General features: G+C 48.4%; 1 protein-coding gene across 2 annotated transcripts; it reads left to right on the forward strand.

The window, feature by feature from the left end:
* The first annotated feature begins 15,305 nt into the window (after positions 1 to 15,305).
* On the forward strand, positions 15,306 to 16,850 carry LOC119320831. 2 transcript variants are annotated; one of them, XM_037594763.1, is made up of 3 exons: positions 15,306 to 15,736; positions 15,842 to 16,108; positions 16,746 to 16,850. In XM_037594763.1, the coding sequence occupies exons 1-3, from the start codon at positions 15,584 to 15,586 to the stop codon at positions 16,752 to 16,754; spliced, it is 429 nt and encodes a 142-aa protein (XP_037450660.1). In that variant the 5' UTR covers positions 15,306 to 15,583; the 3' UTR covers positions 16,755 to 16,850. The 2 variants fall into 2 exon arrangements, 1 of the variants encoding a protein (XP_037450660.1); XR_005155071.1 differs by lacking the exon at positions 15,842 to 16,108.
* The last annotated feature ends 474 nt before the right edge of the window (positions 16,851 to 17,324 follow it).

Consider the following 17,324-nt stretch of genomic DNA (forward strand, 5'->3'; position numbering starts at 1 on the left):
GCAAGGTAGATGCAGCAGTACAACACTGAAGATGGATTGGTGGCAGGTGGCTGCGACGGCCTCATACCCGGCAGGCATCCTGGTTGAGGAGTGCGCCGGACTGGTAGGTGCCCCATACCCGGCAGGCGTCCTGATGGGACCTCAGGTCTTAGATGTTAGGTTTGGCTGCGATGTTTGTTTGGTATTAGGTCCAGACTATCAGCATCCCTTCATTAAATGGATAGGAGTAGCGACACATGTTGCCTGGACGGTGAGTTTGTATGGTCTTGGGTGAATAATTAATAAAATAGCTGCATGCATCGTCCAGATGCAGAGGCCGGGGTCCTCCTCCTTTTCTAAAAAAGAAGTAGGCAATGGTGGCCAAGTTGATCACTCTTGTTGCCGTCCTACGTCCCCGTGAAGCTGCATCAGTTCAATCCCATCACATTTCAGTTCAGTTTAACCTGGCCAGCCACATCAGTTCAATGTGTACTTTTGAAGAAATGGAGATGGCTGAATAATTAGTAACGAATCGATGGATCTCACAAATGGGAGGAAGCTACACCACTGAATTGTTCCACTAAGTTGAGCAAAAGAAAAGGAAGTTCACAACAAAACAACCTTCCTGTTGCTCATCGGTTCATGGAAAATTTTTGGTGGTATGCTTTGGCACGAACCTTAGTACTCACTAGATAGTTCAAGTTCAGCAAAGATTTCAGGTCAGTGAGATGTTGCAAGACAGTATGGGCCATTTCAGTTCAGGGAGATGTTCAACACTACTGAATTTTAGTTCAGGCTTTTGGGTTCTACCCTTGCTGCGCATGGGTTGTACTTCACGTTTACGTCAAGATCAGATACCATATGCGCAGTGCCTCGTGTGTGTGCGAGCTAGCTAATCATTCTGCTAAAAATATAGTGTTTGTTTCAGCTTGTACGTATAAACATAGATTTAGCCCATTCGATATACTACAATGCATTGTTTTGGTAATTCTACTTGTACATAAACAAAATATTTTTGTGTCTAATGGTGGCCGTAACATATACAGTTCTACCTAGAAAATTGTCGAATTGTGGCACATTTTGCTCAGCAGATACAGATACAGTGTTACCTGATGTTGTTTCTGTGAGCAGCCTGGTGTCTTGGTGGTGATGCAAATTCGCTTGGGAAGCTTGACATATCTGGGGGCTTGGGTGAAGAAAACAAGGATGCGCACCCGGTGCCGGTGCCGCGCCTGCCAGGTAACAGGGCGACCACCAAAAGCACCTGGATCTGTCCTCTTACGGTCTTCTCGCCGCCGCGGCACACCAACCCGCCGGACTAGCGCTGCCCCAACCGGGCATCCCCTCACCGCCGCAACCCTTCAGCTCGTGCACCTAGCGAGCATCACTGCAACCTCAACCTCCACCACCACTGAAGTTCGTCCTGTCTAGCGACTCCAGTTCGCTTCTTTTTATAGTTTCAATTCCTTGGTTGCATGCTATATTCGGTGGTGTTGATGTTGGTTGTAGGGGAAGGAAGTTGATGCATTAGTTTTGATACAGAGAAATCTTAGTGGTTCAAATGGGCGATTTGATTTTTTGCCACAACTTACATTGCACTTTGATAATTTGCCACTAGTTACATTGTAATTAATCATTTGCCACTCTTTAGTTTGGACTTTGGTCATTTGCCTTTTTGCCTCAAAAACAACCATTTCAATTGTAAGTGAAATTATATGCCTAAAAATAGTGACCAAACTACCCTTTGCACCTGTTTGACCCAAACCAAAGGGCTCCGACTCCAACTCGACCCGGCGGCTGCGGCGGCGATTTCGACGGTGGCCAGGGCAAACGACGGTAACATCCCCCAACTCCTCCCGCTCATCCCTTTCCCCCATCCCCGCCGTTGTTAGTCACTGTTCGCCGCATCCTCGTCCCTGCTGCTGGCCGCCGCCCCGTGATGCTGCCGCCACTGCTGCTTGTGTGCTCCTGCTGCCCATGATGCATGTTGTTGTTGTTCGTGCCCGACCGCTGCGTGCTCCTGTTGTTGGGACTGCAGTGCGTCGACGGGGACACGCCAGCCACGAACGACAGCTTCTGGGAGAGGGAATGAGGGAGGTGGAGGGCGGAGCTCACGGCGTCGTGTGATGGGGATGCCTGATCCGGCATGGGAGGGCCTAGGAGCTCGAGCCCACGGCCGGATCCATCACAGGCGCATGTGGATGAGGATGTTGGCCAGCGGGTGGTGGCTCAATTTGGTCGGCATCGAGGGCGCGCCATGCATGGCGGAGAGCACTGGGTCAACGGCGACCTCGATCCGCATACGCGCGAAGGAGCAGCCAACCTGGACGGGGAGAAGCAGCCGAGGTCTTCATCGTGGATCCGGTGAGGGGCGCATCGGGGAGTAGCCCAGGTCGTCGTCGGCGACCAGAGGGGTTGCCGGCCAGGAAGGAAGGAGACAGGGGCTGGGGGTGGACGCTGGGTTCATCCCCTCAGTGACTTGGGATCGAGCTCGAGTCGCCGTCCAGTAGCCGCCGTCGTCTCCTGGCGTTTCTGCGCGTGTGAGAGGAAGGGGATAAGCCCGGGATGAGAACGAGCGACCGCCTCTCCCGTTCGTGGTCAATGTGTGGGGCAGTGGTGTTTTGATAATTTTGTGTGGGACCCACCTGACGAAGGGCAAAAAATAAATGTTCCAACTAAAGAGTGGCAAATTATAAAATACAATCTAACTAGTGGCAAATTATTAAAGTGCAATGTAAGTTGTGGCAAAAAATCAAAAATCCCTGTTCAAATCCCCACTGCTTCCGCCATGGTTTCTTCTTTCTTGAACTGATTTGAAGTTTTCACGCCAGTAACATGTAGCAGCACGGCGAGGCCTCAAACAGCTGAAGCAGCAGCGGCCACCGTCTTGTTGAGAAGCTCACGTAGTGTGCCTGGAGAGATCACCGGAGGGCTGCACTTGAACTCTTGGCACAGTGTCAGGGTAGATACAAAGAAAACGACAATTATTTTAAGATACAGTAGAGAAACCTGTATCACTGGCGGAGCTAGACAAAATGTTTTGGGGGGGCTAAGCAGAATATAAAGATGTTTGGAGGGACCAGAAAACTATATTATCTTAATCTAACCCCTCTCAAAAAAAATCCCTGTGTATTTTTATCAAGGTTGAGGGGGCCATGGCACCTGCAGGAAGCAACATAGCTCCGCCGCTGACCTGTATGCTGGAAGTTCAAATAAGTGGAGCGGTGGTATGTTGTACAAAGCCGTGATTCTCACTACTAGAGACCACATATGGCGGAAAATGTTCGCTTCTACTAAAACTAGTAGAATGCTCGTGCGTTGCCACGAGCTTTTGAAATATTTTACTAGAGTTCTATAAACACAATGCATGTTAAAATTTACATGTAGAGAAAAGATAGCACATACACAATTGGGTAATAATTAAAGTCCACTTCACTTACAATGTAAACTAATAACATGTGACGCCCCCGATTCAATCGTACACTAATCATGCATGCAAACGTGTACGATCAAGATCAGGGACTCACGGGAAAATATCACAACAAAACTCTAAAAGTAAAATAAGTCATACAACTATCATATTACAAGCCAGTGGCATCGAGGGCTCGAATACAAGTGCTCGATCATAGACGAGTCAGTGGAAGCAACAATATCTGAGTACAGACATAAGTTAAACAAGTTGCCATAAGATGGCTAGCACAAACTCGGATACAGATCGAAAGAGGCGCAGGCCTCCTGCCTGGGATCCTTCTAAACTACTCATGGTCGTCGTGAGCAGCCTGCACATAGTAGTAGGCACCTCCAGTGTAGTAGTCGTCGTCGACGGTGGCGTCTGGCTCCTGGGCTCCAACGTCTGGTTGCGGCATCCGAGAAGAAGAGGAAAACGGGGGAAAAGAGGGAGCAAAGCAACCGTGAGTACTCATCCAAAGTATTCGCAAGCAAAGATCTACAGTACATATGCATGGGTATATGTGTAAAGAGGCAATATCGGTGTACTGAACTGCAGAATGCCAGAATAATAGGGAGATAGCTTGTCCTATCGAAGACTACGCTTCTGGTAGCCTCCGTCTTGCAGCATATAGAAGAGAGTAGATTGAAGTCATCCAAGTAGCATCACATAGCATAATCCTACCCGGCGATCCTCCCCTCGTCGCCCTGTGGAAAAGCGATCACCGGATTGTCTGTGGAATTTGTCTGGGTGTGTTTTATTAAATACCCGGTTCTAGTTGTCATAAGGTCAAGGTACAACTCCGGGTCGTCCTTTTACCGAGGGACACGGCTATTCGAATAGATAAACCTCCCTGCAGGGGTGCACCACATCACCCAACATGCTCGATCCCATTTGACCGGACACACTTTCTTGGGTCATGCCCGGCCTCGGAAGATCAACACGTCGCAGCCCCACCTAGGCACAACAGAGAGGTCAGCACACCAATCTAAATCCTATGGCGCAGGGGTCTGGGCCCATCGCCCATTGCACACCTGCATGTTGCGAGGGCGGCCAGAAGCAGACCTAGCCTCCCTAATACAAGAGCAGGCGTTCCAGTCCAATCCGGCGCGCGCCGCCCAGTCACTGACGTCACGAAGGCTTCGGCTGATACCACGACGTCGAGTGCCCATAACTGTTCCCGCGTAGTTGGTTAGTGCGTATAGGCCAGTAGCCAGACTCAGATCAAATACCAAGATCTCGTTAAGCGTGTTATTATGAAGTAACCGTGAACGCCGACCAGGGCCAGGCCCACCTCTCGCCTAGGTGGTCTCAACCTGCCCTGTCGCTCCGCCACAAAGTAACAGTCGGGGGCCGTCAGGAACCCAATCCCACCTCTACCGGGATGGAGCCACCTGTCCTTCCAGCCCCCACATCCGAATCACTTGCGGGTACTCAACGAGCTAACCCGACTTTAGTCACCATCTGTATAGTATATGTATGTATAGTATATACCCGTGATCACCTCCCGAGTGATCACGGCCCGATAATATAGCATGGCAGACTGACAAGAATGTAGGGCCACTAATGGTAAACTAGCATCCTATACTAAGCATTTAGGATTGCAGGTAAGGTATCAATAGATATAGCAACAATGACAGGCTATGCAACAAAATAGGATTAATCGAAACAGTAACATGCTACACTACTCTAATGCAAGCAGTAGAGGAAAGAATAGGCGATATCTGGTGATCAAGGGGGGGCTTGACTGGTTGCTCTGGCAAGTAGGACGGGTCGTCAACACCGTAGTCGAACTGGGGGTCACCGGCAGCCTCGAGGTCTACCGGAAAGAAGTAACGGAGGGGGAACACAATAAATAACAGAGCAATCAAAGCATCACAAAGCGTCACATGGCAATACGCGGTGCTAGATGTGACCTAACGCAGTAGGAGGTGATACCGGCGAAGGGGGGAAACATCCGAGAAAGTATTCGCGGTGTTTCGCGTTTTCGGACAGTTGAACCGGAGGTTAAATGTTGCACGTTCACTATGTGAGGGATGTGTGGCGGACGAACGGGCTGCGTATTCGGATTCATCTCATCGTTCTGAGCAACTTTCATGTACAAAGTATTTTCATCCGAGTTACGGTTTATTTTATATTATTTTTAAAGTTTTAATTCATTTTTTATATTGACAGAATTAATTTAATTATAAATTGTAATTATGATGTCAGCATGATGTCAGCATGATGTCATCAGTCAACCATCTGTTGACTGGGTCAACAGACGTGTGGGACCTGTTCGCCATTGACTCAGACTAACTAAACAAGATTTATTAATTAGTTAATTAGGTTAACTAAATTTCATTAGTTTAATTAAAAGTAATTAATTAAGTTAATTAATTATTTAACTAACTAACTATTTATTTTAATCTTTTTTATAGACGTTCTGGGGCTGGGCCCCACTTGTCATAGGGCCAGTGGGCCTTAGCGGGTTCGGGCGTTGCGGGCGCCGCCCTAACAGGCGCAGCGGGCGTCAGCCCGTTTTGGCGCCTGCCCAAGCCAGTGGAGGCGCCGGGCGTCGGCGGCTGCGGCGAGGTGCGTCGGGCAGGAGGCGGCAGTCCGGGGCTGCACTAGGTGAGGTCATGGCCCCGCGGGGGCGCCGGCGCGCGGCAACAGAGGCTGGTGTGGGCGCGAGCGCGCGATGTCGGCCACGGTCGGGCGCGGCCAAGCGCGGTCCAGGGCGTGCAGGAGCTCGATGGTGGACGCGCGCGGATGCAGGTGGCCGCGGGCGGCTTCGGGGTGGGGTCAGGCGCATCCACGATGCGGCGAGCGCAGAAGTCGATGGCACCGGGCGGGAGTCGCGGTGGTCGCACGCCGGTGCAGGACGGTGTGCGAGCGAGGGGAAGGGGAGGCCGAGGGCCTCACCGTAGTTGTAGGGTATGCGGCAGCGGGTGTCGAGGAGGTCGACGGGGACGACGACGATGTGGAGGAGGCAGACCGGTGGGGAGGAGGAAGCAGGCCGTCGAGGGAGCTCCGGCGACTGGCGGCGGGGTGACGGCGCCTGCGACGGCGTCGAGAGGCGGGGGCGGAGCCGGGCTGGGCGCGCGTGCTCGACGGGACGGACCCGGGAGCGGCAGCACGCTACGCCGGCATGGGCGAGGCCAGCACTGGCCGATCGATGAAGTGAGCGGTGGCAGGCGCGGTCGTGGGGCGGTAGGCGACGCGGTCGGCACGGCGAGGGGTGCCGATGCGCGATCCAATCTGGATCGGGGGAAGCAGAGGGAGGAGTGGGGAAAGTAGGGTGGGTGGTTAGGGTTTTTCCCCAGTGGGGTGGATATGAGGGAGGGTGTGGGGTACGGCTGGGCCCGCCTGGCGGCCCGATGGCCTGCTGGGTTGTGGCCTAGTGGGGGGAAGGGGGTTTCCTTTTTTTTAGTTTAGTTTTTCTTTTTTTATTCTTTTCCCATTTTCTGTTTTATTTATTTTAGAGCATCATAGCATTTTCTAAATATGGGTTTTCTTCACTATAATTACCTATGTAATATTTGGCACAATCCGGACATTTTAGTTTCATTGTTTGAAAACTTTTATTGTTTGTCAATATTTTAAATTTGAATTTTAATCGTTTTGAACTAACGCGAGTTTATCAACCGTAACCGAGGTGACGTGGCATCATTAGCAGAGGTTCACTGTAGCTTAAGTATCCAGGTGTTACAATTCTACTCCACTACAAGAAATCTCGTCCCGAGATTTAAGAGGGGAGTAAGGGGGAAGAATAGGTTATGAAATTCTAACGATTCTTCTTGGTCTTGGTTGCTCTTCTCGAAGAGGTCGATCCATTACATTTAATTCTTCATTTTTCTGCTTCGAGTCCTCATGATGAAGTCGGCATCCTTTCTTCGGGAACTCCATCATACTTACGAAAGAATAAAGGGTGGTTATTCCGGAAGAACGGACCTCTGCAAGGTTGACTACCTGGTAGCTAACATCGGGGAAGGTGGCGGAAAGTAACTCTCGAACTGAGACTTAAGAAAATTTCGAGAGCAAAGTAAGAAGGAACTATGAGAAGTTTAAGTGGGTAGGCAATTTTTCGATGCCTGAGCAAAGTGTGAAATGGTCTAGAGCAATGACAATAAGTATTGCGTCTGATACCAAAGTAGATTACTAGGAAGATGACCCATGAATTATGCACGAAATCAAGCGCGAGGAATTACTATGGAAACAGGGGGTGTACAGGAGAGTCGGGTTTCGATCCTGTGGAATTGTGGGTTATGGGCCCACCATGTTGGTTAAAAGTAGGAAGGGCGGAGACGTCTTGCGTGATCATGCAAGCAAGGTATGTGAGAGGGTAGCCTGTCGATTATGTCGGCAACAACGTCGGTACCAAGGGCGAGAGACGAAGAGAACCATTTTCCTGCTCGTTGAATCGAGGCGGGCCAATAGGCACAGTTCTCATCCATCGGTGGTTACCGGAATGTCATCAACAATAGTAACAGGTTCTTACTGACAGAGTTGTACAATGAGATGCTTACCTAAGTAGGGGGTTATCACTGCTCAGTTAAGTCAGATTACAAGAAAGGTTAAACAAAACAATGGAAAGGAAATACGATTATTAGATCAAACAAAACAATGGAAAGGAAAATGTGTTTAAACACATATTTTAGGGGTATATCCTTCCCAAGGACAAGCAGAGCATGATAACCATGACATGATATTAAGTAGAAAACCCGTTAGGAAAGGTTAGAGAAATTTCATGACATTACCCATACAACGATGTTTGGATAATTTGATTAAGAAAATTTAGCATTGTGCTTCAAGTGTTCTTATTGATGATAGGAGTACCACATACATGCTTCGAGATAACATTGACATGGTCTTTAAGCAAAGTTCGGACTTTGGACACACAAAGCATCCATCAGGAACAACTCATAGAATAAGTCTTATGATTTCCTCATGAAAGAATGGTTAACCTTGGTAAAAAGAAATTATAATAGTAGGTCCTCCGGCCAGGTGTGTTAGGCATGACATCATATTACCGGGTCATCAAAGGACCAACATCATAACTCCTGGAAAGTTGCCCCAACCATCATATCTGACTGAGATTCAGATCCGATTGGTGTCATGATACCTCAGACTTGGGATGCCTGAGAAGAAAGGTGCAACACAAAGTGACGAGATGACATTGTAAAATTCTCGGGAAATGAACTATGGGAGCGGGTTTCTGAAACAATAGTTCATCATTAAACCAAGGAGAGGATGAGGAGGTGGCTGATGGGCTCAGCGACAATTCATCGAGAATTCCAAAAGGATGGATTTCCACAATAATGTGAACAAGAAGATGACACTTGTCAATTCAAATGATATAATGTTGTATGCTCGAGGAAAAACATGCACCATCAATCACTAGTTGAAAAGTGTGCCCGAAATATGACCTTAGGCAGCAAGATCAATGTTAGAGTGATGATTCAATAACCAACAGTCTAAGAGCGAACTGTCGATCGTTAACTTCAAAGCAATAGGGTTGCTAGAAGTACATAACTCAAACAACATCGTTAGCATATTGGTATCCTGGTTAAAAAACAACACGGGGACCAAGGAAGAATGGTGATGGTGAGTATCATCATATCGAGAATTTCTAAGAGGTGGAGCAATCCCCACAACATTCTCGACAAAAAAGACAGTAATACTTCAAGGCAGAACACAACATTAGCTGGAGAGCAGGTTATTCATAATGTGGACAAGCTCGCGATGAAAGGAAGTCAAGGGTGTTGTCGATGATAATAAAAATCGTCGAGGGCAAGGAGGGTATTTCTCATCATGAACACAGTTGGCATCTTTTTGAAGGTGATCTGACACATTTGTCGGGAGGTTCCAAGAGGATGCAATCAAACAACAATGGCAACAAGCAAGGGAATGACAAAGTGGCAAGTTATAGGATCAATATATAAGATGCAAGCTCGGAACCAAAGTTGCCTTTCAAGACAAGCAACATGATGTTGAAAGCTCGACGTAAGTCGTGCTCACACACTGAAGAATTCATGCACCAGAGAAGGACGAGGTAGCACGGTCAAAGGTAGCAAGACCAGGATGCAACCGATAGTCTAGGAATGACCAGATTGAGCTCAGAATTTCCTAGTAAAAATACTAGGGGTATTCGATTTGTAGTGCGGAATAATTTCACTAGTCGGTGTCCTCGGTTGTCAACAACCCAAAACCCGTAGAGTGATTACGACAAGGAAAGACATTACTTCAACAAAGTTGGTAAGATATGGTGCAATGGCGAGACATCTTTGAGATACCAGGGGGAAATATCGAAGGTAGAACATGATAGAAGTAGAACCGGGTCATTGACCTATGACAGTAGATACTTCAACCTTGCCAAAAATAGACGAGGCACTGGAATGAATTCCCATCAGATATATTAGATCAGGACAGCATGGTCGGAACCATAACTGTAAGGAATCAATTCAAGAATACCGAAAGAATCATACAGCTGGATAATCATTTTGCAAGAAGCTTCCGAGATGGTCTACATCATTTTCATGGGCATGAACAAAAAGTTCAAGGTCGACTCCCACTTTTTTAATGCATATCATTTCATTCACCTCTTGTTTTGATAAAACTATAGTGTTCGAATTTTATCTGGTAGAACACCAGAAGAGTATGACTTGTGAAAACTTTCGGGTTCTCACGGATTAGGGGAAGGCATAGGTTCAACCCATCGGGCATCTTAGTAACATATACCACAAGTTTCAAAAGTAAATACACAAGCTCGAAAGCAGAGCATGGTTGGCCAAGCAGAGGATACAAATTACCAAAGGCATTATATACCCGTGGAAAGGCTCTCAAGGTTATTGAATATGAAGGACAATGTCGGATGAAATCCAACAATGGATCGGGCGATCCACAACGGAGCTGATGTGAGTATGGGTACTCAATCAGAGGAAGAAAGAATGCACGGGCATCAGATTATAGAACATCTGAATAATTCAATGCTTAGATAACAAAGGAATTATGATTTCCAAAACAAGGGATCAGAAGCAGACGCTCTGATCAAGGATGGATAAGTTGGATAGACTAGAGGCACAATTGGCGACAAATAGTTTGGTCCAGAACCAGTTCTTGTTCAGAATGACGTCTGAGCCGGAAAGATAATTTAGAAGGGTCGATCGATGATTGTGTGCATTCGCACACATGTTGAATCAATAGGATCAAAATGACAGTGTCAAAAGATACTAGTGAATATTGCTAGTGATATGGGAGCATCCATAATGTAAGCGTACAAGTATTTGCAGAGCAATAGTTTGAAGAGAATGCTCAGAAGGTCGGATAGTATTTCAGAGTATCTTATGAAGCATACGAACAACTGGGGATGAACGGATACTCAATAAGTGCGAGGAATTTTCAATAGGGGTATTCATATGGTAAAGAACTGCAACGCAGTAAGCTTAAAGGATTTTCGGAACAACGGAGAGCAATTTAAGGCATCTTGTAATAACAAGAGCAACTGATGATGAAGGTATGAACGACAATTGTAGGTAGTTATCCATAAGGGTATATCGGTGGTAGGGGATGGTAAAGTCGATGGGCACAAGGGTCTCGGAAAAACCTCGAAGAGTGTCTTTGGAATCTTCTAGTGCAGCAAGCGATCATCTGGAGTGAGGGGCTCTCCGGGAGAAAGTATTTTGGAGAACCTAAAGTTAGTCTTTTTAGCAATATCATTTAACCCGAATAGAGGAAAGATTAGAGTCCCAGAGTATAGGTCGAGGAATAAAAGATCCTAATACCACCCAATGACGACGTGGGTCCGTAAGACACACAGCCATATTAGTAAAAGTTTTGCAATGACTAGACTCAACTTCGGCCAAGGAGTTTGGAAGTGTGATTCCTACAGGCAGTCGGCTCTGATACCAACTTGTGACGCCCCCGATTCAATCGTACACTAATCATGCACGTAAACGTGTACGATCAAGATCAGGGACTCACGGGAAGATATCACAACATAACTCTAAAAGTAAAATAAGTCATACAAGCATCATATTACAAGCCAGGGGCCTCGAGGGGTCGAATACAAGTGCTCGATCATAGACGAGTCAGCGGAAGCAACAATATCTGAGTACAGACATAAGTTAAACAAGTTGCCATAAGATGGCTAGCACAAACTGGGATACAAATCGAAAGAGGCGCAGGCCTCCTGCCTGAGATCCTCCTAAACTACTCCTGGTCGTCGTCAGCAGCCTGCACGTAGTAGTAGGCACCTCCAGTGTAGTAGTCGTCGTCAACGGTGGCGTCTGGCTCCTGGGCTCCAACGTTTGGTTGCGGTCTAGAAGAAGAGGAAAACGGGGGAAAAGAGGGAGCAAAGCAACCGTGAGTACTCATCCAAAGTACTCGCAAGCAAGGATCTACACTACAGATGCATGGGTATATGTGTAAAGAGGCAATATCGGTGTACTGAACTGCAGAATGCCAGAATAATAGGGGGATAGCTAGTCCTATCGAAGACTACGCTTCTGGCAGCCTCCGTCTTGCAGCATATAGAAGAGAGTAGATTGAAGTCCTCCAAGTAGCATCGCCTAGCATAATCCTACCCGGCGATCCTCCCCTCGCCGCCCTGTGGAAAAGCGATCACCGGGTTGTCTGTGGAACTTGTCTGGGTGTGTTTTATTAAGTACCCGGTTCTAGTTGTCATAAGGTCAAGGTACAACTCCAGGTCGTCCTTTTACCGAGGGACACGGCTATTCGAATAGATAAACTTCCCTGCAGGGGTGCACCACATAACCCAACATCCTCGATCCCATTTGGCCGGACACACTTTCCTGGGTCATGCCCGGCCTCGGATGATCAATACTTCGCAGCCCCACCTAGGCACAACAGAGAGGTCAGCACGCCGGTCTAAATCCTATGGCGTAGGGGTCTGGTCCCATCGCCCATTGCACACCTGCACGTTGCGAGGGCGACCGGAAGCAAACCTAGCCTCCCTAATACAAGAGCAGGTGTTCCAGTCCAATCCGGCGCGCGCCGCTCAGTCGCTGACGTCACGAAGGCTTCGGCTGATACCACGACGTCGAGTGCCCATAACTGTTCCCGCGTAGTTGGTTAATGCGTATAGGCTAGTGGCCAGACTCAGATCAAATACCAAGATCTCGTTAAGCGTGTTATTATGAAGTAACCGCGAACGCCGACCAGGGCCAGGCCCACCTCTCGCCTAGGTGGTCTCAACCTGCCCTGTCGCTCTGCCACATAGTAACAGTCGGGGGCCGTCAGGAACCCAATCCCACCTCTACCGGGATGGAGCCACCTGTCCTTCCAGCCCCCACATCCGAATCACTTGCGGGTACTCAATGAGCTGACCCGACTTTAGTCACCATCTGTATAGTATATGTATGTATAGTATATACCCGTGATCACCTCCCGAGTGATCACGGCCCAATAATATAGCATGGCAGACTGACAAGAATGTAGGGCCACTAATGGTAAACTAGCATCCTATACTAAGCATTTAGGATTGTAGGTAAGGTATCAACAGATGTAGCAACAATGACAGGCTATGCAACAAAATAGGATTAATCGAAACAGTAACATGCTACACTACTCTAATGCAAGCAGTAGAGGGAAGAATAGGCGATATCTGGTGATCAAGGGGGTGCTTGCCTGGTTGCTCTGGCAAGTAGGACGGGTCGTCAACACCGTAGTCGAACTGGGGGTCACCGGCAGCCTCGAGGTCTACCGGAAAGAAGTAACGGAGGGGGAACACAATAAATAACAGAGCAATCAAAGCATCACAAAGCGTAACATGGCAATCGCGGGGCTAGATGTGACCTAACGCAGTAGGAGGTGATACTGGCGAAGGGGGGAAACATCCGGGAAAGTATTCCCGGTGTTTCGCCTTTTCGGACAGTTGAACCGGAGGTTAAATGTTGCACGTTCGCTATGCTAGGGATGTGTGGTGGACGAAAGGGCTGCGTATTTAGATTCGTCTCGTCGTTCTGCACAACTTTCATGTACAAAGTATTTTCATCCGAGTTACGGTTTATTTTATATTAATTCTTAAAGTTTTAATTCATTTTTTATATTAACAGAATTAATTTAATTATAAATTGTAATTATGATGTCAGCGTGATGTTAGCATGATGTCATCAGTCAACCATCTGTTGACTGGGTCAACAGACGTGTGGGACCCGTTCGCCATTGACTCAGACTAACTAAACATGATTTATTAATTAGTTAATTAGGTTAACTAAGTTTCATTAGTTTAATTAAAAGTAATTAATTAAGTTAATTAATTAATTAACTAACTAATTATTTATTTTCATATTTTTTACAGACGTTCTGGGGCTGGGCCCCACTTGTCATAGGGCCAGTGGGCCTTAGCGGGTGCGGGCGTTGCGGGCGCCTCTCGAACAGGCGCAGCGGGCGTCAGCCCGTTTTGGCGCCTGCCCAAGCCAGTGGAGGCGCCGAGGTGCGTCGGGCGGGAGGCGGCAGTCCGGGGGTGCACTAGGCGAGGTCATGGCCTCGCGGGGGCGCCGGCGCACGGCAGCAGAGGTCGGTGTGGGCGCGAGCGCGCGCTGTCGGCCACGGTCGGACGCGGCCAAGCGCGGTCCAGGGCGTGCAGGAGCTCGACCGTGGACGCGCGCTGATGCATGTGGCCGCAGGCGGCTTCAGGGTGGGGTCAGGTGCATCCATGATGCGGCGAGGTAGAAGTCGATGGCAGCGGGCGGGAGTCGCGGTGGTCGCACGCCGGTGCAGGACGGTGTGCGAGCGAGGGGAAGGAGAGGCCGAGGGCCTCACCGTAGTTGTAGGGTACGGGGCAGCGGGTGTTGAGGAGGTCGACGGGGACGACAACGACGTGGAGGAGACACACCGGTGGGGAGGAGGAAGCAGGACGTCGAGGGAGCTCCGGCGACTGGCGGCGGGGTGATGGCGCCTGCGACGGCGTCGAGAGGCGGGGGCGGAGCCGGGCTAGGCGCGCGTGCTCGACGGGACGGACCCGGGAGCGGCAGCACACTAGGCCGGCATGGGCGAGGCCAGCACAGGCCGACCGATGCAGCGAGCGGTGCTGGGCGCGGTCATGGGGCGGTAGGCGACGCGGTCGGCACGACGAGGGGTGCCGACGCCCGATCCAATCTGGATCGGGGGAAGCACAGGGAGGAGTGGGGAAAGTGGGGTGGGTGGTTAGGGTTTTCCCCTAGTGGGGTGGATATGGGGGAGGGTGTGGGGCGCGGCTGGGCCGGCCTGGCGGCCCGATGGCCTGCTGGGTCGTGGCCCAGTGGGGGGAAGGGGGTTTCCTTTTCTTTTTTTTGTTTTGTTTTTTGTTTTTATTCTTTTTCCATTTTCTGTTTTATTTATTTTAGAGCATCGTAGCATTTTCTAAATATGGGTTTTCTTCACTATAATTACCTATGTAATATTTGGCACAATCCGGACATTTTAGTTTCATTGTTTGAAAATTTTTATTGTTTGTCAATATTTTAAATTTGAATTTTAATCGTTTTGAACTAACGCGAGTTTATCAACCGTAACCGAGGTGACGTGGCATCATTAGTAGAGGTTCACTGTAGTTTAAGTATTCGGGTGTCATATAACAAAAAGGCAATTTAACAATGTATACATATAATTAAGGACAGTAAAACTGAGCCTCTTTCCTGCCCTCTCACGCCTCCTACCTTCTGGTCCGTTCGATCTCGATTTCTGGCCGTCATCTGCTGTTGAATCCTCGTTTCAGGCGAAGCTACCGCGACTTGGGCCGGCTGTCCATGAAACAGTTACTCCGATAGAAAAATCGAAGATTTCTAGTTAACTGGGCCATCTAACCGGCCCATCTAACCACTCCCGCAGAAAAAAACCCCCGGAGAAATTGCTCGCTCCCCTCCCGACCTCTCCTCTCCATCGCGACCTTGGAAGAAAAAAGAGAATCGCCGCATTTCATTCGACCCCTCCGTTTCATCTTCTTTCTCGCGATCTTTGGGGCGAGACCCTCGCCACGCTTTTGCGGCGGCGCCGCCCTTGCAATGCAACGGCGCTGCGGGTCAAGGCACGCCGTCGACCCCCGTCCGCCGTGCCGGCAACCGCGCCCCGGCCACCGCTCCTTCCTCTGCTCCGGCCTCCGGCGTTCCGCTTCCCCTATGGCGCGAAGGAAGTGAGGGTTCACAGTCACCCACTCGCTCCTCGCCTGCGCCCATCATGCGTAGAGCCGGTGAGGGGTCCGTCGGCGGGCACAACGTGGTAGGAGGACTTGGGATCTGCCAGCATCCAGGAGAAATCCTCTTGCTCTCCCAGTTCGTCTCTTCCACGCGATTGCCGGCGACCGGCGCTTTCATCAGTACACGAGTTGAGGTGAGCTGAGAGGATACTCCAATATTGGTCTAGATGATGCCGGACTCAACCCGTTGGTTTGCTAATTTCACTCCGCTCCCGCGATGGCCGCCACCTGTTCGATAGAATGCACAACATGGCTGCAGCGAGTGGCAGACACAATTTCCGCGACCTCTGCGACGAGCTCCTATGGCGTGTGTTGTCCTTCCTTCCACAGGACGATGCCCTGCAGGCCTGTGTGCCACCCGGTGGCGCAACCTCTATAGGGGCGACCAACCTGCTCCTCGTTTTGAACAGTTGGTGAAGCTGGTCAACCTGTACAATTTCTATTTTTGGGTGAAGTTGGTACCGACTGGGAGTCTGGTAGTTCTTGCAGATTTTACTTCTATCCAGGTACTCCCTCCGTTCGGAATTACTTGTCTCGGAAATGGACATATGTAGAACTAAAATACGTCTAGATACATCCATTTTCGCGACAAGTAATTCTGAACGGAGGGAGTAGTTAGAACTTCTATTTACAAACCTTGAGCTGATGCAGATGATGCAATGTTGTTTCCCGTAACTCTACTTTGGTCCAACCATGTTCGGCAAGATGCCCTGACTTTACTTCTTTTGGTGTTCTTTAGCCAGTATAGACTCTGGATTGTGATAAGAGATCAATTGTCCAGGCTGTTCTGACAAACATATTTTATTACTGGGGCAGTATTATAAGCTATTAATTATGCTTTTAAAAGTTAATTTCATTCATCTGCGAAAGTAGTATAGCATGTAACCTTGGAGGGGTTGAACTAGATACCAATCCAAGCAGGCCGCAACGAAGATAATATAGTTTTTGGTCTTTTCTATTACCATTTTAGTTCAGATTACTTCCAAAACATTGCATGGATTTTTGCACATATTGGATACTTTATTTCTGTAATTTCATGCTGTTTAATTACATGTAAGTTGTGTGCTCTATTTAGTTAGGTGTTTGTCTTTTGGCTTGCTACATAGTATGATTTTAGCTAATAAAATGTACACATCTTCGCAGGGACTGTAGCAAGACATATCGGAAGATCATAATTCAATCTAAGATGTCGTCCGAAATCAAAGATGATCCATTTATAATTTGATGTCGAAATTATTATGATGATCATTCATGTGGGATGCACATATGCATGATTTTCTTCTTATAAAGCAATTCTTTTGGAACTTAGATTTAGTAATTACTTGACACATGAAGTGTGTAGTAGGCCACTCACAAAAGGCATAGTTTCCATCCAGCCGGTTTGGCGGATTTGAATTGATGTTTCGTCAATTCCTGAATTTGCTACTCTCCTACATAGTCTTGTTCATGTAACTCCCATTAGTTCACCGAGTGAAGTTTAGGGATTGCTTTTGTTCAAAGCTATTAACTCTTAAATGTATTTTTGAGTATGTATATAGTACCATAGTGAGTGGCGAGTATAAGTTAAAGCAAGAGCCTATAACGTGTGGGCGTTCACCATATCGACCACACGCATCCATCATCGTTCAATACTATACGCACGAACCTTGGCACAATCTGGCCGATTTTCTGTGCCATGTAGGACAAGGCGCGTGTGTGGTGTGTGACATAGTTCGCCCGCAC

The sequence above is a fragment of the Triticum dicoccoides genome, chromosome 6B (genome assembly GCF_002162155.2).
Source record: "Triticum dicoccoides isolate Atlit2015 ecotype Zavitan chromosome 6B, WEW_v2.0, whole genome shotgun sequence".
Taxonomy (NCBI): Eukaryota; Viridiplantae; Streptophyta; class Magnoliopsida; order Poales; family Poaceae; genus Triticum; species Triticum dicoccoides.